This window comes from Sminthopsis crassicaudata, chromosome 3, assembly GCF_048593235.1.
Source record: "Sminthopsis crassicaudata isolate SCR6 chromosome 3, ASM4859323v1, whole genome shotgun sequence".
In the NCBI taxonomy this organism is placed as follows: domain Eukaryota; kingdom Metazoa; phylum Chordata; class Mammalia; order Dasyuromorphia; family Dasyuridae; genus Sminthopsis; species Sminthopsis crassicaudata.
The window spans coordinates 42,829,341-42,848,380 of NC_133619.1; the positions used below are offsets into that span (position 1 = coordinate 42,829,341).

A 19,040-nucleotide genomic window follows, 5' to 3' on the forward strand; every position below is an offset into this window, starting at 1 on the left:
GTGCATTCAGTGCTTGCCAAAAACGCTAACCCATTTCTTGTTTGGGGGTGATTTTTATCAGTTTATCTGTTCAGTGGCTCAATATCTTGTTTCATACAACTAAGTCAGCTGATGTGACCTTTATCTAAGTCTTTGTCCCTATGGAAATATAATTCTATAGGTTGCTCACAAATGGATACTCTTTTTGTGCTGGTGCTGGAAGCCTCATAGTTAAAGTTGAGTTAATACTTTGTCTCAGGTCATCGAAATTTAGAAGATAAGAAAAATATGTTTATACATGTTCCTTCTCTGGGTGTAGCTGATTCAATTGGAACTGGATTAGATCTTCTCTATGTTGAAGATATCCATGTAGTCGTTTCTTAAGTCAATAATATTCCATCCCATTTTTGTGCTATAGTATGTTAGCATTCCTCAATCAAGGAGCACCCCCACCATTTCTACCTCTCCCACAGCACTGCTGCCCAAAATATTTTATTGTATGTAGGTCCTTTTTGTCTTTGGGATACATGTACCATTATGGGATCTCCAGTCAAAGGTTATGAATTTAGCCATTTTTTGAGCATAATACTAAGCCAATTTCTAGACTGATTTGACCAATTCACAACTCCACCAACAGCATATTTATATGCCTGTCCTTCCTTTTGCTGGTGGAATATTAACAGACTTTATCAGTCTCCATGGTGAAATGATTGCTCTGTACATAATCACACTCATGGAGGGGCCATTAAAACTGGTCAGGAGAGCAGGCAAGTATCTTGGGTTGCTTTGCCTAATTTAAGAGACTGAAATATCTAAGATAGCATTTGGGAAAAATATTTGGGATTTCTAGCCTAGGACCTCTGAAGAGAACTTATAGGAGTGGATGATCATTCTTCCACCTTAATTTCCTTTGTCTTTCATCAGAAGGATGTGTCATATGACCTGTGCACGGTGTGTGGGGGGCACCCTCATCCCTCTGGCCATTTCAGCCACCCTGACAAATATCCTACTCTTCTTTCCCGGAGCTAAGAAAATGGACAACAATATAAACCTTTCCGAAGAGGTCTGGTATTTTGGAGGAATATTAGGAAGTGGGGTCTTGGTGAGTAAACATCTCCTAAAACCCAATTCAAATTCCCTCTCCCAAAAGGGCATAATAGATTGGCTTCTGCCCTCTTTGGTCTTATTACTAGTATGATATTTTTTAAGGATGTGAATTGATTTGGGGATATGTTCAGTTGTTAATAGAAATCATTTTAGCCAGTGACTTTGATGCAATTGTGCACTCCTTGAAAGAATATGAATAATCCTTTAGTCACATTTACCTCCCATCAACCTGATTACATATAATTTTACCATAACGTAATATCTTTGGGAAAACCATTATTTCTGACAGATAATATAGTTGGATTAATAGATAACACATTTATTACATGCCACATATTGTGCTAATCACTAAGCACTGGCATACAAACACCAGGAAGTTTCTGCCCATGAGGCACTTACATTCTAAAGGGGGAAGACAGACATAAAGGGGAGCTGGTCAGGAGGGAGTTTTTTTCATGGAGCTGGTCAGGAGGGAATAAGGGGAAAGTCAATTGGTTGCAGGCAAAATCATTCTCACCAATCTAGTAGTTCTTAGATTAGAGTTCAAATTTCTTGTGGGGGGAGGTAAGGGGGATGATGGTCTGAATGGAGAGAATTTTTTCCAGGACACTGAATTTAGAGGGTGCAAGTCTTTCAGTAGCACAGCAGACCAGAACAGGGGTTAGAACTTAGCAAGAAAAATTAATTGAAATTGAAAGTTAACAAATGGTATGCTTTCACCTCTTTCTATGCCTTTGTTCTTCAGTTATTTTCAATCATGTCTGACTCTTCATGACCTTATTTATAGTTTTCTTGGCAGATATACTAGAGTTTTGCCATTTCCTAGGTGGATCAGTGAATAGATCACTGAGCTTGGAATCAGGAAGCTCCAAGTTCAAATTCAACCTTAGCTACTTATTAGTTATGTGATGTTGGGCGAGCCACTTAGTCCCTATTTGCTTCAGTTCCTCATCTGTAACATGGGGTCACGCTAGAAAAGGAAAACGCTCCAATATCTTTGCAAAGATCATGAAGAGTTGGACAGGATTGAAGAATAACAACCTAAACAGCTCCTTAATAGGATTCTGAATTAAGTAGCCTATAACATTGGGGCAGCTTGTCACTCTGTACTGACATTGAAGATAAAAGGCTTGAAGACAGACTAAACTTCATAACAATGCAGCCAATTCCACACTTTCAGCTGAGCTGGGAAGTCGCAGAAAAAGTACCATTCTTGGAGATGTTTTAGAAGGAAAATTCAAAGTACAAAAGGGAATCAAGTAGGCAAGTCTTCTGTTTGAGTAATTTTTAAATATCATTTTATTAGATGAATTCATTATTTTACTTTAATTTTACCCTTTTTGTACCTACCCAAAAAGAGATTTCAGTCCAAATCCCTACTTCTTTCGGCTTTATGTTTAGCCATGTCCCATGACAGATTTGTCATCTATCCATATCTCTGTATATGATAGTTCTCTTCCTGCTTCCATACCTTTGCACATTCAGGTGGATCCTCCAGGTCTGATAATGTACTCTCTCCATGCTCTTTTGCTGTCACAACTAGGTAGTTGTTTATCCCTATTCATTTAATTGAAGTTTGCATTTTTTAAAACATGCCCTTAAAAAGAACAACATTTTCTTTTACCTGCACCTATAACAGAACCATTTATGAGCACCCATTGTTTAGCAAAAGTCATCCCTCATATTTTTTCCCATAACTGCTCCCAGTCCTTACAATTCATCATGGGACAAATCCCTTGAACATGGATGACGTAGAGGATCCCCAACTTCATTTCCAAGTTCCACTCTCATTGTGGGTATCTTCTTGCTGTTGATAGATGATTCTTCCTGTTGTCTCATTGTTGAATTCGAAGAATATTGACTGCTGTGAAATCTATGAACAGGAGGATTGTGGAAAGAAGCTCAAAGTGAGTGAACAAGAGTCAAAAAAGGGGCAGCAGAATGCCCAGGTCCCGGTAAATCAGAGTGATCACCCCGACCTTGCCTTTGAGGAGCTTCTGTTCTGTTGGAAATGGAGGTAGTTTGGGGAGGCAATGGAGAAGGGGGGGGGACCAGTTTCACAGCTAGTGATAATACAATAATCCCTGAAGCTTTATTTAATTAATAAATTTTACACTTAATTAATTACTGATATTTGTAAAGGACTTTACAATTACAAAAGACTTTATATATGTTCTATCACATGAGCCTCTCAGTAGCCCTAAGAACAAGGTTATTTTTATTCCTAGTTTACAAATCCAAAAAGCTGAGATTAAGAGACTTGGTCACGAGATCACACCTAGCTAGTATTAAAGAGGAGGATTTGAAGCCAGATCAGTCCTTATGATTGTCATTTCCTCCACTGTCCCTCTCAATCATGTACAATCAGTCATAATATCCTTGTTATTAGGGCCAAATACCAACTTCTTTCTCATTTCCCTCTGGGATCATCTCAAATGTGCCTCCTCAACATAGTTCTACACATGGTTAACAAACAAGCCTCAGAGTTATATAGATGAAAACATCAGGCCTAGGACTGAAACTCAGTTCTTTAATCTCTCTGTATTCTGCTCTGCATTTGTCACTTCCTTTACATTTACACATCACAATTTGTTTAGTCATTCTCCTATTGATGGGTAGCCTCTCCGACAATAACTGATAATTTAAGTTTCAAAACACTTTACAACCATTACTTCATTTGAACTTAGCAACATATAGTTCCATATAGTATACATTCCTACCTCCATTTTATAGATGCGGAAACTGAGGAACTTAAATATTAAGTCAGTCATACATGGTCATATAATTAAATGTCAGAAGTGAGATTTAATTCAGGTTTTTCTAACTCTACATCTGGTACTTTTTATCTATTACATTATTTATTTTATTACACTAAGAAGAGCACTTCTAACTCTCAGATCCTAAGCATGGGTGACTATTGTGACCTAAAACATCAGCAGTCAACAAAGGATAAAGATAAGTACCAAAGCAATAAAATTGTACCTATGAAATTTCAGGGATTCACATGAATGTAGAGAAGTATTGAAGGACAGGATGAGTAGTGCCTTTGGAGAAACTGGTGAGGGAAGCACATTGGGTAATAACCAACTCCACTGACACTTAAGACGGCTCTAAGCAGTACTATAGCTAGCTCCAATGTCAGTCAGGTATACAATTATTAAGCTTGTAGACCACTGTACTCTCCTTGATATCACCATGGATGTTTTCTCCAGGAACCTTAGGCGAAGGGACAGAAAGAACAATTATTTGTGGCTGCTGGAAAACTGATCAACATTCAGTCAGTCAATAAACACTTGCAAAATGCTTATCAAGGGACAAGCTCTATACTATACTTTGGGACTACAAAGAAAGGCAAAAGACAGCCCCTGATCTGAAGAAGCTCCCCATCTAATAGGTGAGACAGCATGTGAAAAACTAGTACAAACAAGATTACGTATGGGATAAACTGAAGATGGCCAGAGAGAAAGTATAAGAATTAAAAGTGATTGGGAACAGCTTTTTGAAGATGATTAGATTTTAGCTGGGATTTAAGGAAAGTCAAAAGTCAAAATTGAAGAAGAGAGTTCTAGGTGTAGGGGCAGCTAATGAAAATGCTCAGAATGGGGACACAGAGTGTCTTATGCAAGGGACAGTGAGGATGCCAGAACCATTGGATCAGGGAATAGGTGGAAAGGAGAAAGTTATAAGATTGGAAAGGGGCAGTTAAGTAGGGCAGTGGATAGAGTGTTAAGTATGGAATCAGGATCAAATTTAACTTCAGCTACTGGCTGTGTGACCTTGGGCCATGTTACAAAAAATAGGATTAGAAAGATGGGTAGGGGCCAAGTTATGAAGAGCTTTGAAAGCCCAACAGAGGATTTTATATTTGATTCTGGAGATAATTAGGGAGCCACTAGAGTTGATTAAATGATGGGAGAGGTGACATGGTTAAACTTGTACTTTAGGAAGATCATTGAATGAAGACTGGATAAGAGTGAGGAAAGACAAATTAGGAAGACCAATAAGTAAATTATTGCCATAGTCCAGGAGTGAGGGGATTAGAGTCTTCATTAGGGTGATAGCAGTGTCAGAGGAGAGAAAGGGATATATATATATATATATATATATATATATATATATATATATATATATGAGAAAATGTTAATATAGAAAAGACAGGGCATGACAATCAATTGGATATGGAGGGTGAATGACATGGAAGAGTCAGGAACAGCACATGGATGGCCAGCCTGTGACTGAGGGGATGGTGGTTTTACCTGACAGAGAAAGTAGGAAGAAGGGGAAGATTAATGAGCTCAGTTTTGGACACATAGAGATTAAGGTGTCTGTGAGAAATATAGTTTATCCAATATCCAAGAGATTGCTGGAGATGTGAGACTGTGGTTCCAGAGACAGGTTAGGTGCAGATAAACTCGAGAATACCTGGCATAGAAATGAGGGCTGGAAAGTGGAGAGGGGAGACCTAGGTGGGGACAAGCTGACTATTTGTCTGTGAAGGTGCCCATAACATGATCTAATGATTTCCTGAGAAGTGACATAATCTCTGACAATTTTATTTTTTATAATTTTATAATCTGTAAATTGGGCATAATGATATTTATACAGTGCCTAACACATGTCAGGCAGTCTACTAAACCCATTTTATAGAAATGATTTCCTTGGATCCTCCCAGTGAGGTAGTGCTATTATTTTTCATCTCTGCATTTGATCTGCTGTGTCACCAACTGTCCCATACCTGTATTTACTTTCTTATCCTTATGTATTTGTTGTAATGAAGGTATTTTCCAAGCCTGGAAGAGAAGCAATTACTCCAGGAGTAATTTACCACCACCGCTTTTTGATTTTTGTGAAGTTATATCATCTCATAAGAGTGAAAAATAACTTTTTCTCTTTTTCAGATGCTGAACACCATGATGTTTCTTGGGACTGGCATTGTAGGAGCTTTATATGCATTTGCCATCTCAGTGGTTGCTATTATTAGGGGTCCCAAATGTCTTGTGGGAAACAATACATGGGAATATCCCTTTCATAATGGGTAAGATTAGTCACTGCACACACACACACACACACGCAGGTTCAACAAGAGGACTGAGGAAAGGAAAACGTGTGTGCTCTTGTTATAATTATAAAGGTGAATGTTTTATTCATCTCTACCTCACTTTAAAGTAAATATAAACAACCACTTTCCCATTCCCAAAGGGCACAATGATCTCTCCCCAAGTTTTCTGAAAATGGCACTCAATTAATTTCCAAAAGATGATTGATGAGTGTGAACTTTAGGAATGAGAGGGCTTGGATTATCTCTAGGAAGTCTTATATCCTGACTGTACTGAGCCCATTACAGCACCCTTTTTATGGTACAATTGGAATTGCATTTTATTTGCAGTCAGGTGACTTGGGTTTAAATCCCAGATCTGCCACTAACTACTGTACCACCTAGAACAAAACATATAACTTTCTTGCACTTTGATGTCCTCTGAGGTTCCTTCTAGCTGTAGATTAATGATCCTATCTATACTTTGGCTTTGCCTCCTATGAACTGTATAATTCCTAACAAGTCACATTAATTTTCTCTTATCTCAGTTTCCCTATCTGTACAATGAGGATAATGACATTTGCAATGACTGCTTCATATGGTTGCCAAACCTATTTTGTAAATCAAAACTGCTACATAAAAGGAGCCAGAAAACATTGGTTAAATCTATTGATCTTTACTGTGTGTTTGTGATTCTCTAGCATCCTATATATTAAGCAAGGGGTTTGGAATGGATGGATCTAGTTCTTTTCACCTCCAAATACCATGACTATAATAATAATAACCAGTATTTAAATAATGTGTGAAGGTTGGCAAAGTGCTTTACAGACACCACATTTAGTTCATACAACAACCAAGTAAGCTGCGTACTATCAAGCTCTATAATTATCTCTAATTTACATGGGAGGAAAGGAAGAGTCAGGTTAAATAACACACCCACTTGTTTGGAGAGCTAAGATCTGAGGCCATCTCTCTCCTAATTCTGGGTCCTTCCCTTTTCTCATATCTAACATATTCTTCCAGTGGGATGGAGAAATGCCCCCGCACTGTGCTCTACAAGGCAGGCAGCATATCTTAGCCATACTTGGAGCATGTAACTCCTATCCCTATATTATCCTTCCATCTCAGGGGAAATTCAGCAACATTTCTTGGTGATAATTCCAAAAGAGTGTTTAATACTGATAACTTTGCCCAATTTTCTGTCTTTTAATTCTCCTTTTATTTCTTTTTTTAATGAGTAAACCATATGATGTTAGAGAGGAAAAACAAACACATACTTCATAACTTGGCAAAAGGACTTGGGTTCTGAAAGGAATTAAGTCAATGGCTACTGTCCTAGTTCTTGATTACCTTCATGTACATGGGGAGCTAGGAGGTATCAGAGTGCTGGACTTGAAGTCAGGAAAACTCATCTTTGTGAGTTCAAATCTGGCCTCAAATACTTACTAGCTATGTGACCTTAGGCAAGTTATCTGCCTCCATTTCTCATTTGTAAAATGAGTGGAAAGGAAAATTTGCCAAGAAAATCCTAACTGGAAGCCATGAAGAATAGGACGTGACTAAAACAACTCAACAACAAATTCATAAAAGTTCCTTTTATATACTTAAATTTTTTTTTAGTTGTGACTTACACTAATTTTATTTTTTCTCTTAATAGTACTTTATTTTTTCAATTAAACAAACATAATTTTCAGTGTTTACCTTTATAAGATTTGATCCAAATTTTTTCTCCGTCACTCCCATCCTCTCCAAGATGATAAGCAATCTAGTTTAGGTTATTTTCGTACAATCATATTAAATATGTTACATTAGTCATGTTGTAAAAGAATATCAGAATAAAGAAGAATCAGAAAAAAAGTTAAAATAGTATACTTCAGTCTGCATTCAGACTCCACGCTTCTTCCTCTGCATGTGGATAGCATTTTCCATCATGTGTGTTTTGGAATAGTCTTAGATCTTTATATTGTTGAGAAAAGCTAAGTCTGTCAAAATTGATCATCACACAATGTTGCTGTTACTGTATACAATGTTTTCATGGTTCTGCTCACTGCACTTAGCATCAGTTCATATAAATCTTTCTAGGTTTCTCTGAAATCTACTTGCTCATCATTTCTTATAGTACAATAGTATTCTGATACATTTATATACTACAACTTGTTCAGCCATGCTCCAGTTAGTGGACATCCACTCAATTTCCAATTCTTTGCCATCACAAAAAGAGCTGGCACAAACATTTTTGCACATGTGGGCCCTTTCCCCTCTTTTATAGTCTCTTTGAGACACAGATTCAGTAGTAACAATGCAAAGTTTTAATGCCCTTTGGACATAATTCCAAATTGCTCTTCAGAATGTTTGGGTCATTTAATAACCATTTTTCCACATGCTCTCCAACATTGATCATTTTCCCCTTTTTATCATGTTAGCCAATCTGATACTTGTGAGATGATATCTCAGAGGTATTTTAATTCACATTTCTCTAATCAATAATGATTTAGAACATTTTCCCCCATATGACTATAGTTTTAATTTCTCTATCTGAAAACTGTCTTTTAATCTTTTGACCATTTATCAATTCGGGAATGACTTGTATTCTTACAAATTTGATTCAGTTCTCTATATATTTTAGAAATAAGGTCTTTATCATAAACACTGGCAGTAAAATTGTTTCCTAGCTTTCTGCTTTACTTTGAATCTTTCATTAGTTTTCTGCAATTCCTTTTTAATTTAATGTAATCAAAATTATATATTTTGCATTTCATAGTATTTTCTCATTTGCTCATAAATTCTTCCCTTCTCCATGAATCTGATAAGTAAACTATTCCTTGCTCTCCTAACTTGCTTATAGTATCACCCTTTCCATCTATAGTATGTACCCATTTTGACTTTATCTTGGAGTATATGGTATATACTATTTTAATTTAATAATAATAGCATTTACATAGTGCTTTAAATTTTGCAAAGGCTTTAAAAATTTCATCCAATTTATCTTTGGAGGTAGGTGCTACTATTATTGCCATTTTGTAAATGAGAAAACTAAGAGAGAAGTTAAGTGATTTGCCTAAAATCACAAAGATAGTATGGATTTGAATTCAGGTTATCCTGACTCCTGGACCATAACATTATCCAATACAGCTTTTGGTCTTATAAGGTTATTTACATATATTACCTGTCCATTCACCTATTTAATCTATCTCATCTATCCATCTACCTAATTTATCTATCCATCCAACTACCTATCCATTATTTGTCCATCCATCCATCTAATCTAGCTATCCTATCCATCTCTTGTTCATCTTTCCATCTACATATGTCTACCTCTTTATCCATCCACCTGTCTATCTGCCTATCATCCATCCATCTATCTATCTATCTATCTATCTATCTATCTATCTATCTATCTATCTATCTATCTACTTCCTCCAGCTTGCCAAATCATAGCTGAAGTGACAAAATAATAGCCAAAGGTTTAGCCAGCCAGGGAGCGGATTCTCAGCTGAGATTTCACAACTATTCTTTTCAGCGTTCCCTTGGATGCTTGTTGACTATCCACTTTGTGTTAGCCTCAGATGGAGTTTTACATTTAATTGAGGCTGCATTCCAAGTCTTTTAACAAAGCTCTGTCTTGGCAAGGAGCCTTGTGGGACTGAGTCTTCTCTTTTCTCTGGTCACTGGAATTCTGGTTAGGTTCTTTGTAGCTGCAAATTAGTATGCTTAATTCAGTGGATCAAATTTTGGTTTCTAAGGGTGAAAGTTGTGGGACGAGAATAAGAACTGGAGAGAAGGGCTTCATCTGAATTCAGAAGAATAAAATTGTGTAGGATTTATGGAGAGGTGTTATTAAGGTGTGATTTCTTGTTGCTCAGAAGAAGAGAAAGGACAGCTGTATATTAAGAGCTCCACAAAATCAGATTTGATTTTGTTGTTCTTGATGAGGAGGTAACTGGATACTTTGAGGATAAAGAAGTTACAAGACCAAGAAAAATTCTCTACTAGAGACTCTTCCCTGGCTGAGCCACTTTCAAGTGATAGAGGCTTCTACTTGAGTGATTATCCAATAAGGGGCAAAGAAAGAAGAGAAGCAGGAGTTGGTGAATTTCTATTGGGGCACATGGAGGCAATTATTTGTTGGCCTGATGATAGCAATAGAGTACTGTTTTCTTCCTAGGATGTGTTTCTGAGATAGCCCACCAAGCTTATCAAAATGGAGAACATTCCCAGCAAGTTACTATACCGTTGTGGGTCTCAGTTTGCACTCCAACAAAAAGTACAGATTGCACTGAGTTCTGTTCCAACTCTAAATCTATGATGTTTTTAGAGTAAATCAACATGTCCCAAAGTCAAACAAGAGAAAGGTCCATCATCCCCAAAGTTGGCGGTCACAGGATGACTGATATGCTGGTTATTCTATTGATACCTGCTCCTGGAGCAATAGGAGGAATCTAAAAATATTGCTAAAGTATAAGGTGCTAAAAGTATAGATTGTTGTCCATGGAAAGCAAGGGATGCAGAAGAGAAAAATGGATTTGGGAAATTAATGACTAGCATAGAATCTGAAAATGGGATGCGGATTTACGAACAACCACCTAAATTATAGAGTTGACAGATAACTGGCCAGAGATGGACTCTATCTAACCTAGAGGCTAGTTTATAATTCAGTTATGTGGACTAAGGAGAGGTTGAAAAGTAGGATTCATATTTTGATGTCTACATGTCAGGAAGTTTCTGCTGTTTTTGACATTCAAATAACTTTAATAAATGATATGCAGATGTTATGCACATAACATTAAACTGGAAAGGATAACTAACATACCCAGCAAATTTGCTCTTTTTGGCCCCAGAGAGAAGAGCCAGGAATAAGAGGTAGATGTTACAAAGATCCCAATTTAAACTTGTTATTGGGAAAGACTTCATTATGATTAGAAATTTCCCACTTCTTCAATGGACTTTCTCTTGTCAGTTTTTATAACAGGGGCTAGATGGTCATTTGCAAAGTATGTTATAGTGGAATTCCTATTGGATGTATATTAGATAAGATGGACCCTTAGGTAGTTTCTGCCTCTCAAGTTCTGTAACTTGTTAATAATCAGGGGCAGCATAGCCTATTAGAGTGCTGTTGTTCTTGAAGTTGGGAAAGCCTGGGTTCTCTGAGGCTAATTAGCAATGAGCTCATAGGTGATACACTCAGGCTCATTATCTATTCATCCATCTATCCACTAAGACTATAAATTGCAAATGGATTGCAATCTGCATCTGTGGGGGGAGTTCCCACAGTGATAAAAACCACAGATTAATGAAATATTCATGAATAAAAATTAAAGTTTAAAACTTGACAGAAAACTTTCCTAACTCTGTAATGAGCTTTCCTGACCTGTTTTATCAATCTGATCACAAGATGTCAGTGTTGCCCCAATTCTCTCAAGTCAAGCTTTTTCAAGGAAAAGAAGGGAAACTCAATTTAGGAACAAAAGAAACAAAAAAATACCAATCCCGGCCCAAAACTCTCCAGTGCCACATTTTCTGTATAGAATAAAAAAAATCTCCAGAAGCTCAGAAGTATAAATTTTATCACTGTCAGTTATTAAATTGTGATCTAAGAAACTGCTTCATGTGAGTATTGGAGAAACTTCCCCTTCACAACTATTCACCTGCTGTAGGATCTTGAGAAAATTATTGGGTCCAAGAGCAAAGCAAGATCATACTGAGCTGGATGAATGATCTCTCAGGTCACTTCTCTAACATTCTGTGCTTCCTTTTTTTCTATGATTTGGCAAAAATGGAATACTGTTTTTTAGTCTTCAGTTGTAAACCACTCTTCCTGACCCCATTTGGAGTCTTTTTGTTGTTGTGATTGTTGTTGTTTTGCAAAGATACTGGAGTACTTTGCCATTTTCTTCAGCAGTATATTAAGACAATTGGAGTTTAAGGGGCCTGCCCAGAGTTACCCAGTTAGTAAGTGTTCAAAGTCAGATTTGAACTCATGAAGATGAGATTTCCAGATTCAAAAGCTGGTGCTCTAATCACTGCACTACTTAACTGTCCCAGGTGCTATTATTCTTTTCAGTTTTCATGTTAGGAAATTGAAGCAAACTGAAAAATTGGAAAACTAAGTGATTTGCCCAGGATAACACAACTAGGTAGTTTCAGGAGCTAGATTTGAACTCAGGAAGATGTCTTCTCAATACTTTATTCACTCTGCCACTTAGCCAAACATTTCTGAAAATGTGTTTTGATCTGGAGATCTCTTGAATTCTTATAAGGAGAATGCCTCAAATATACTCTAGTCCTGGGAATCTGGAAAACCTGAGTTCAAGTCCAATCTCAGACTTTTCCTAGCTATCTGACCCTAAGCAAATCACTTCACCTTGTTTACTTCAGCTGTAAAATGAGCTGGAGAAGAAAATGGCAACCCACTCCAGTATCTTTCCCAAGAAAACCCCAAATGGGTTCACAAAGAGTTGAAAATGGCAGAAAAAAGTGAACAGCAACAAATATTTACACCTTGAAAATTGGCAATCACTACAGATCATGGTTTGAAGTACTGTTTTGTTCATTGCCTAGACTTAAAAATGTTAGTGATTCAGATTAAACTTGAAAGCATATGTGCATATATTTTCCCAAGAAGAGTCCAGCTGTTAAACATTTCGTAGCAGACCCCCATATTGCTCTATAAACATAGCTTGAACTCAGCAGGAACACAGTAGCAGCCTTAGGAAATGAAGTCATCAGCAGATTGGCGTTCTGCTGATTGCTAATTAATAATTTAATAATAATAACAATTCATATGATGCTTTAAAATTTGCAAAGTGATTTAAACCATCATCTCATTTGATCCTCATAATATCCCTACACACATTGATCAAGAAACAATTGGCAAATTTTTTTCCTGATAAAGGCCTCATTTCTAAAAGAACTGAATCAATTTTATAAGAATAAAAGACATTCTCCAAATGATAAATGGTCAAAGGATATGAACAATTTTCAGATGAAGAAATTAAAACCATTTATAATACATGAAAAAATGCTCTAAATCATTAATGATTAGAAAAATGCAAATTAAAACAACTCTGAGGTACCACCTCATAACTATCAGATTGACTAAGTTGACAGGAAAATATAATGATAATTGTTGGAGGGGATGTGGAAAAACTAGAAAACTAATAAATTATTGGTAGAGTTGTGAACTGATGCAGCCATTCTAGAGAGCAATTTGGAACTATTTCCAAAGGTCTATAAAATTATGCATACCCTTTGATCCATCAGTGTCACTACTGAGTCTGTATTCCAAAGAGATCATAATAGAGGGAAAAGGATCCCCATGTGCAAATAATGTTTGTAGCAGCTCTTTTTATGGTGGCAAGGAATTGGAAATTGAGTGGATGTTCATAAACTAGGGAGTGACTGAATAAGTTATGGTATGTGAATATAATGGAATATTATTGTTCTAAAAGATAGGATGATTTTAGAAAAACCTGGAAGGACCTATATGAACTGATGCTGAGTGATAAAACTAGGAGAACACTGTACACAGTTACACAGTTACAGTAAGATCATGTGATGATCATTTATGGTAGACTTAGTTCTTCTCAACAATGTGGTGATCTAAGATAATTCCAACAGACTTGGGATAGAAAATGCAATCCAGAGAGAGAACTATGGAGATAGAATGTGGGTTGCAACATAATATTTTCATCTTTTCTTTCCTTTTGCTTTTTCTTTCTCGTTTTTCTCTTTGAATTTCTAATGAGACTAGTATGGAAATTGTACATATATAATCTATATCAGATTGCTTGCTCTCTTGAGGAGGAAAGAGGGAAGGGTGAGAGGGAGTAAAAATATGGAGCTCAAAATTTTGCAAAAATGAATATTGAAAACTAGCTTTACATGTGATTGGAAAAATAAAGTACTATTGGAGGGAAAAGGAAACTTGGCAAAATGAGACCTTCCTAGAACTATATCAGAGGGATCATTGTCTGTGATAAAGATTTAATACATGTTTGTTGAATGAATGAATATTTCCTCTGTTATACAGGAACTATCTCAAAGACACAGGATTATGGAATAACTGCAAAGAACCTATTCATATTGTACCCTGGAACTTATCTTTCTTCTCCATCCAGCTCATAATAAGTGGCATTCAGATATCACTCTGTGGCTCTTACGTGACCAAAATTTGCTGTGGGGTTTCCTGCAAAAAATGCCAATGCCCTAAAATCTGCAGAGTAAGTTAATGATTTGTTATATCTATATATCTGAGTCAACTCAGGAGGTTAGGGCTATTTGATCAAGAGACTTTCACAGACTTTACCTCCATCCACAAAGCTAACAGGGAACCAGGACAGGAAAAAGAGCTTGGTCTGCCTGAAAGGCCACATCTCATCATGGTCAGAGCCAGAGATCCTTGGCTGGATTCTAGAAGCACTACTTTTGCTCTTTGTACATCATTAATATCCACTTGGGGTGAACAAGTAGACAAGCTGTTTCTTCTTCCCTCCTGTGGAAATATAAAGACTCCATTCAGGGCATGTTGTTTCCAAAGGCTCTAAATATATGATTTCATTAGTTTTTTACAAAGATCTAGAGGTAATTGATTTGATCACTTATGAGGGCTTTTTTTAAATAGTTCTATCCTTGCAAAGCACATCAATTTAAAACCAATATGTTATTGCTGTGTTTAATATGAGAGAACTGGATATCATTATGAAGTAACCCATAGGAGGCTTGGTGAGATCATAGTATAATAGATAGGACTTTGGATATAGTGCAGGAAGATCTGAATTCAGATCTTGCTTCAGACTCCTGTGAACTATGTGAACCTAGACAAGTCATTTAAGGTCTCTAGGCCTCAGGTTCCACTGCTGTAAAAGCATTATTTTGGACTCTCCGAGGTCCCTTCTGGTTGTAAATCTATAATCATATAGTCCTATTTGTCTTTGAGTGTGTCAGAGCCTATGTCCATAAAGTTGAAACTATTAAATGGAAATAGTTTCATCACTGTTTTGCTCATTTATTGGCAAAATCAAGTCAGTAATTACCTAATATTAAAAAGTAACAAAAATTATAACAAACTAAACATTGAATGATCCAAAAGTCTTATAGGTAATATATATAATGATATATTATGAAAGATAAAAACCTCTATTCCCAAAATGACTTTTTTTTTCAAAGAATAAGCAATTTTTATGTTCTCTAAACAACTGCTATTTTGTCAGGTGGTGACTTTATTCATAATATCAGACATTTTAAATTTATGAAATGCCCTCTCAATAAATTTGCATGAACCCTTGATACAAGGTAGAGAATAAGAAATCCTCATTCATTTTCCTTTCTTACACAAGGTCTGTTTTAAGTTGGTATCAGTAGCAAAGTTCTTCTTATTCACAAGGATGACCATAAGAAATACATAAAATGATAATGTTTAACAAAATCTGAGGGTTCTGGGTCAAGATATGGTTTTTGTTTATATAATCCCACCAAGATACTGACTGTAGTCAATTTTTATTTTATTTTATTTTTTAAAGAAAAACCACCATGATGATTAAGCAAAACAGAAATTCTGCTGTTTTAATGACTAAATAAGAGGCAATACGGGATAGTGTCTAAAGGGCCTGCCGTCACATTAGAGAGATTTTGATTCAAGTTCTATCTTAGACACATGAGCAGGAGCAAGTTACTTCTTAATAATCCAGCCAATTCCTTTTATAAAATTACAGAGGAAATCACTGGTCTATATGATGAAAAGAGATTCCACATAGGGATTTCTCCTCCCTTTCTGATGAAATCACTGGCCTAGAACAATAAGGGCTAAATTAGAATTGCCATCCATTCATTGGTCACTTATTTTTTTTGAAGCTCAACTATTTAAAAGCCAAAAAAAGAGAAAAGGAACAGACTCAAAAGGACCTATTCATGGGTGTAAATGAACCCTAAAAAAGGGCATTTTGGTTTTAGCAAAAATAAGTTTCAGAGGAGAAGGAGGAAAATCTGATAATCATACAGCTGGTCATGAGTTAAAGGTGAAAGGTGAACATCAAAAGAGGAAGATTGAGTTAGAGTAATTTTGAGTCTTTTCTCTTTCCTAGGGAAAAAGAACTGATTAAAGTTCTGATAAGCCATTTGGAATACTTCACTATCTTGGATAAAGAGCTATTATCTCTGGGAGATTCTTTGTCCCTGACACATTGTTCAAGAAGGTCTTCGAACCAAACCCTATCCCTAACCCTAACCCTAAACTTAACTCTGTATAAATCACAAATTATTAAAATTCCATGTTAGAAATGTGTTCTAATAAAAAAATAAAATTAGTAAGTTGTTCAAGAGTAAATGAATGTGAACATTTTTAACTTTAAAAAATATTTGGCAGTAGCAACTCGATAACATAAGTTAAACATTTTTTAGATTTGTCTCCTTTTCTGAGATCTGGGGTATGGTGCAAGCTCAATTCCCTAAGTCTTTTGTTATAATTACAAAATTAAATACTTAGTGGTACCATGCACATACATATTATGGCTACAACATGAAAAGAATTGATGAGACGGGAGTATCTCCATCATGTTGAAAAAACCAAATCAATGTTGGAAGGCACCTTAGAATTCTAATCACCATCTCTGAAAGATGAAGCCAATTTGATAAAGAGTTGAAGTCTCTTGCTAAAGTTATATATTGTTAGTAGAAAAATTGGGATTTCAAACCAAAGTTTTCTCAGTACTTTTTACAAAAATCTTTCTATTATCTCATTGTGCCTAAGAAATAAAATACTGATAGGGTTAACATGGTCCCCAAACTGGTAAATATCAGCAAAGCTCATTCTCTTATCATCATTAAGAAATTTATTACATCATCTGAAGAGAAATCCTCTCTATTTTTGAGAAATGTCACTTTAACCAGCCCATTTTTGTGCCCTACAATTTTGAGGCAAATAGGAAAATACAGTTTAATGTAAGTTCGGAAAATAGCCACTGCCAAGAAGTTGGAAGACAACTTAAAACTGATACTAAGTTGAAACTTAGTGAGGTACCAGAAAAGTTTGGGTCACAAGGCATCTTCCTTGAGTCCCATCAAATAAACCAATTGTTCAAGTAGGCTATGAGAGTTATTCTTCTTGAAAATAAACAAAACTGGGGTGTGGCTATTGATTCATCACAATAAGGTCAAAAAAGAAACCAGGTGGTCTTGATGATAGAAATAGAGATGAGGGTGACATCATCAGCTGTCTTTTGGACTCTATAATTGGGACTTTCCACAGATATCTCTCCCTCTCATCGCAGATGCCACCATTTTTCTAGTCTTCCAATTTTCAAACATTTTTTTTCTGAGTCAATTGGGCTTAAGGGACTTGCCCAGGGTCACATAGCTAGGAAGTGTTAAGTGTCTGAGACCAGATTTGAACTTGGGTCCTCTTGACTTCAGGGCTGATGTTCTATCCACTGTGCCACCTAGCTGCCCCATATACCTCATCTTTTAATCAGTTCATCAATAACTTTTGCTATTCCATCCCCTACAACATTTGCACCTCTGACCCCTTTTCTCTATTCACAGGAACCCATCACAGTCAAACCCTCATATATTCTTGCCTGGATTATCACAGGCCTTTTCCTAATCCAACCTGTGATCCTCAATTGCTGCCAAAGTGATTTTTCTTAAGTGTAGGTCTAACCATGTTCATTAACCATGCTCCAGAATTACCTTGAAGGGGGAAAAAATCTCTGATGTTTGTAATCCTTCAAACCTGCCCCCTATCAATCTTTTCAAGCCTCATTATATATGATTATTCTTCAGGGATTATTTGAGGCAGATTCAGGAAGGACTAACATCTCTGGTGTAAGAACCTGCAGAGCCCTATTAAAGGTTACTTATCCACCAGCCACCTACCTCTCACTTGTGGCTTCAATAATGTAACCGTGGTTTACAGTTACAATGGTTTTGTGATGAAGAGAGCCATCTGCATCCAGGGAGAGAACTGTGGGAACTGAGTGTGGGACACAACACAGTGTTTTCACTTTTGTGGTTGTTGTTGTTTGCTTGTATGTTCTCATTTTTTTTTTCATTTTTGATCTAATTTTTCGCGGGCAAATTGATAATTGTGTAAATATGTATAGAAGAACTGCACATGTTTACATTGAATTACTTATTGTCTAGAGCAGTGGTCCTCAAACTTTTAAAATAGGGGTCCAGTTCCCTGTCCCTCAGACTGTGGGAGGGCCCGACTATAGTAAAAACAAAAACTCACACACTGTCTCCACCCCTCAGCCCATTTGCCATAACCTGGCAGGCCACATAAATGTCCTCAGTGGGCCGCATCTGGCCCGTGGGCCGTAGTTTGAGAACTCCTGGTCTAGAGGAGAGAGAGAAAAAATTTGGAACACAAGTATGTTGTTAAATGTTGCAGGTTGAATGTTGAAAATTATCCATGCATATGTTTTGAAAATAAAAAAAGCTTTATAAAAAATGAAAATAAAAGTGAAAAAAATAATTTAAAAAATCTGTGGCTTACAGTGGCCACAACTTGGTAAAATCATCTTCTCAGGCTAGCTAAACCAGGTTAAGTATAGTCAACAGGCCTCAAACCCTATGGTGAATTAGGAGGGTGTCTACCTCAGGAAGGTGAAGACTTCCTCCTGAGGAATGGGTAAATGAGAACAATTTGTTCCACAGCCACCAAGGTGGTTAAAGTGGGCATTGGGGAGTGCTTAAGCAGGGGAGGATGGAATTGGTCTATGGGCCCTATAAGGCCCTCAAAATTATTGGTATAATCAACCAGAGGTGATGATGAACTGATAGCTAGGTAAGAAAAGCCTCTCAGTGCTTGAGTTCTATAAGTGGATAATTTTGCATGCCCCCTACATAATGTGATAAATACCCAAATGGCCATTGGCAGGAAAAAGGATCCCCAACCCTGGCTAACAGCTTGGTCAGATATCAA

General features: G+C 36.6%; 1 protein-coding gene across 2 annotated transcripts; it reads left to right on the forward strand.

The window, feature by feature from the left end:
• Positions 1-743: 743 nt before the first annotated feature.
• TM4SF4 (transmembrane 4 L six family member 4) lies at positions 744-16,445 on the forward strand. Of its 2 annotated transcripts, XM_074298354.1 has the most exons (5): positions 744-1,081; positions 2,904-2,993; positions 5,985-6,121; positions 14,151-14,340; positions 16,201-16,442. In XM_074298354.1, exons 1-5 carry the CDS (start codon positions 908-910, stop codon positions 16,216-16,218), a joined length of 609 nt encoding a protein of 202 aa, XP_074154455.1. In that variant the 5' UTR covers positions 744-907; the 3' UTR covers positions 16,219-16,442. The 2 variants fall into 2 exon arrangements, with proteins under 2 accessions (XP_074154455.1, XP_074154456.1); XM_074298355.1 differs by lacking the exon at positions 2,904-2,993 and having other exon boundaries at positions 16,201-16,445.
• Positions 16,446-19,040: the final 2,595 nt, after the last annotated feature.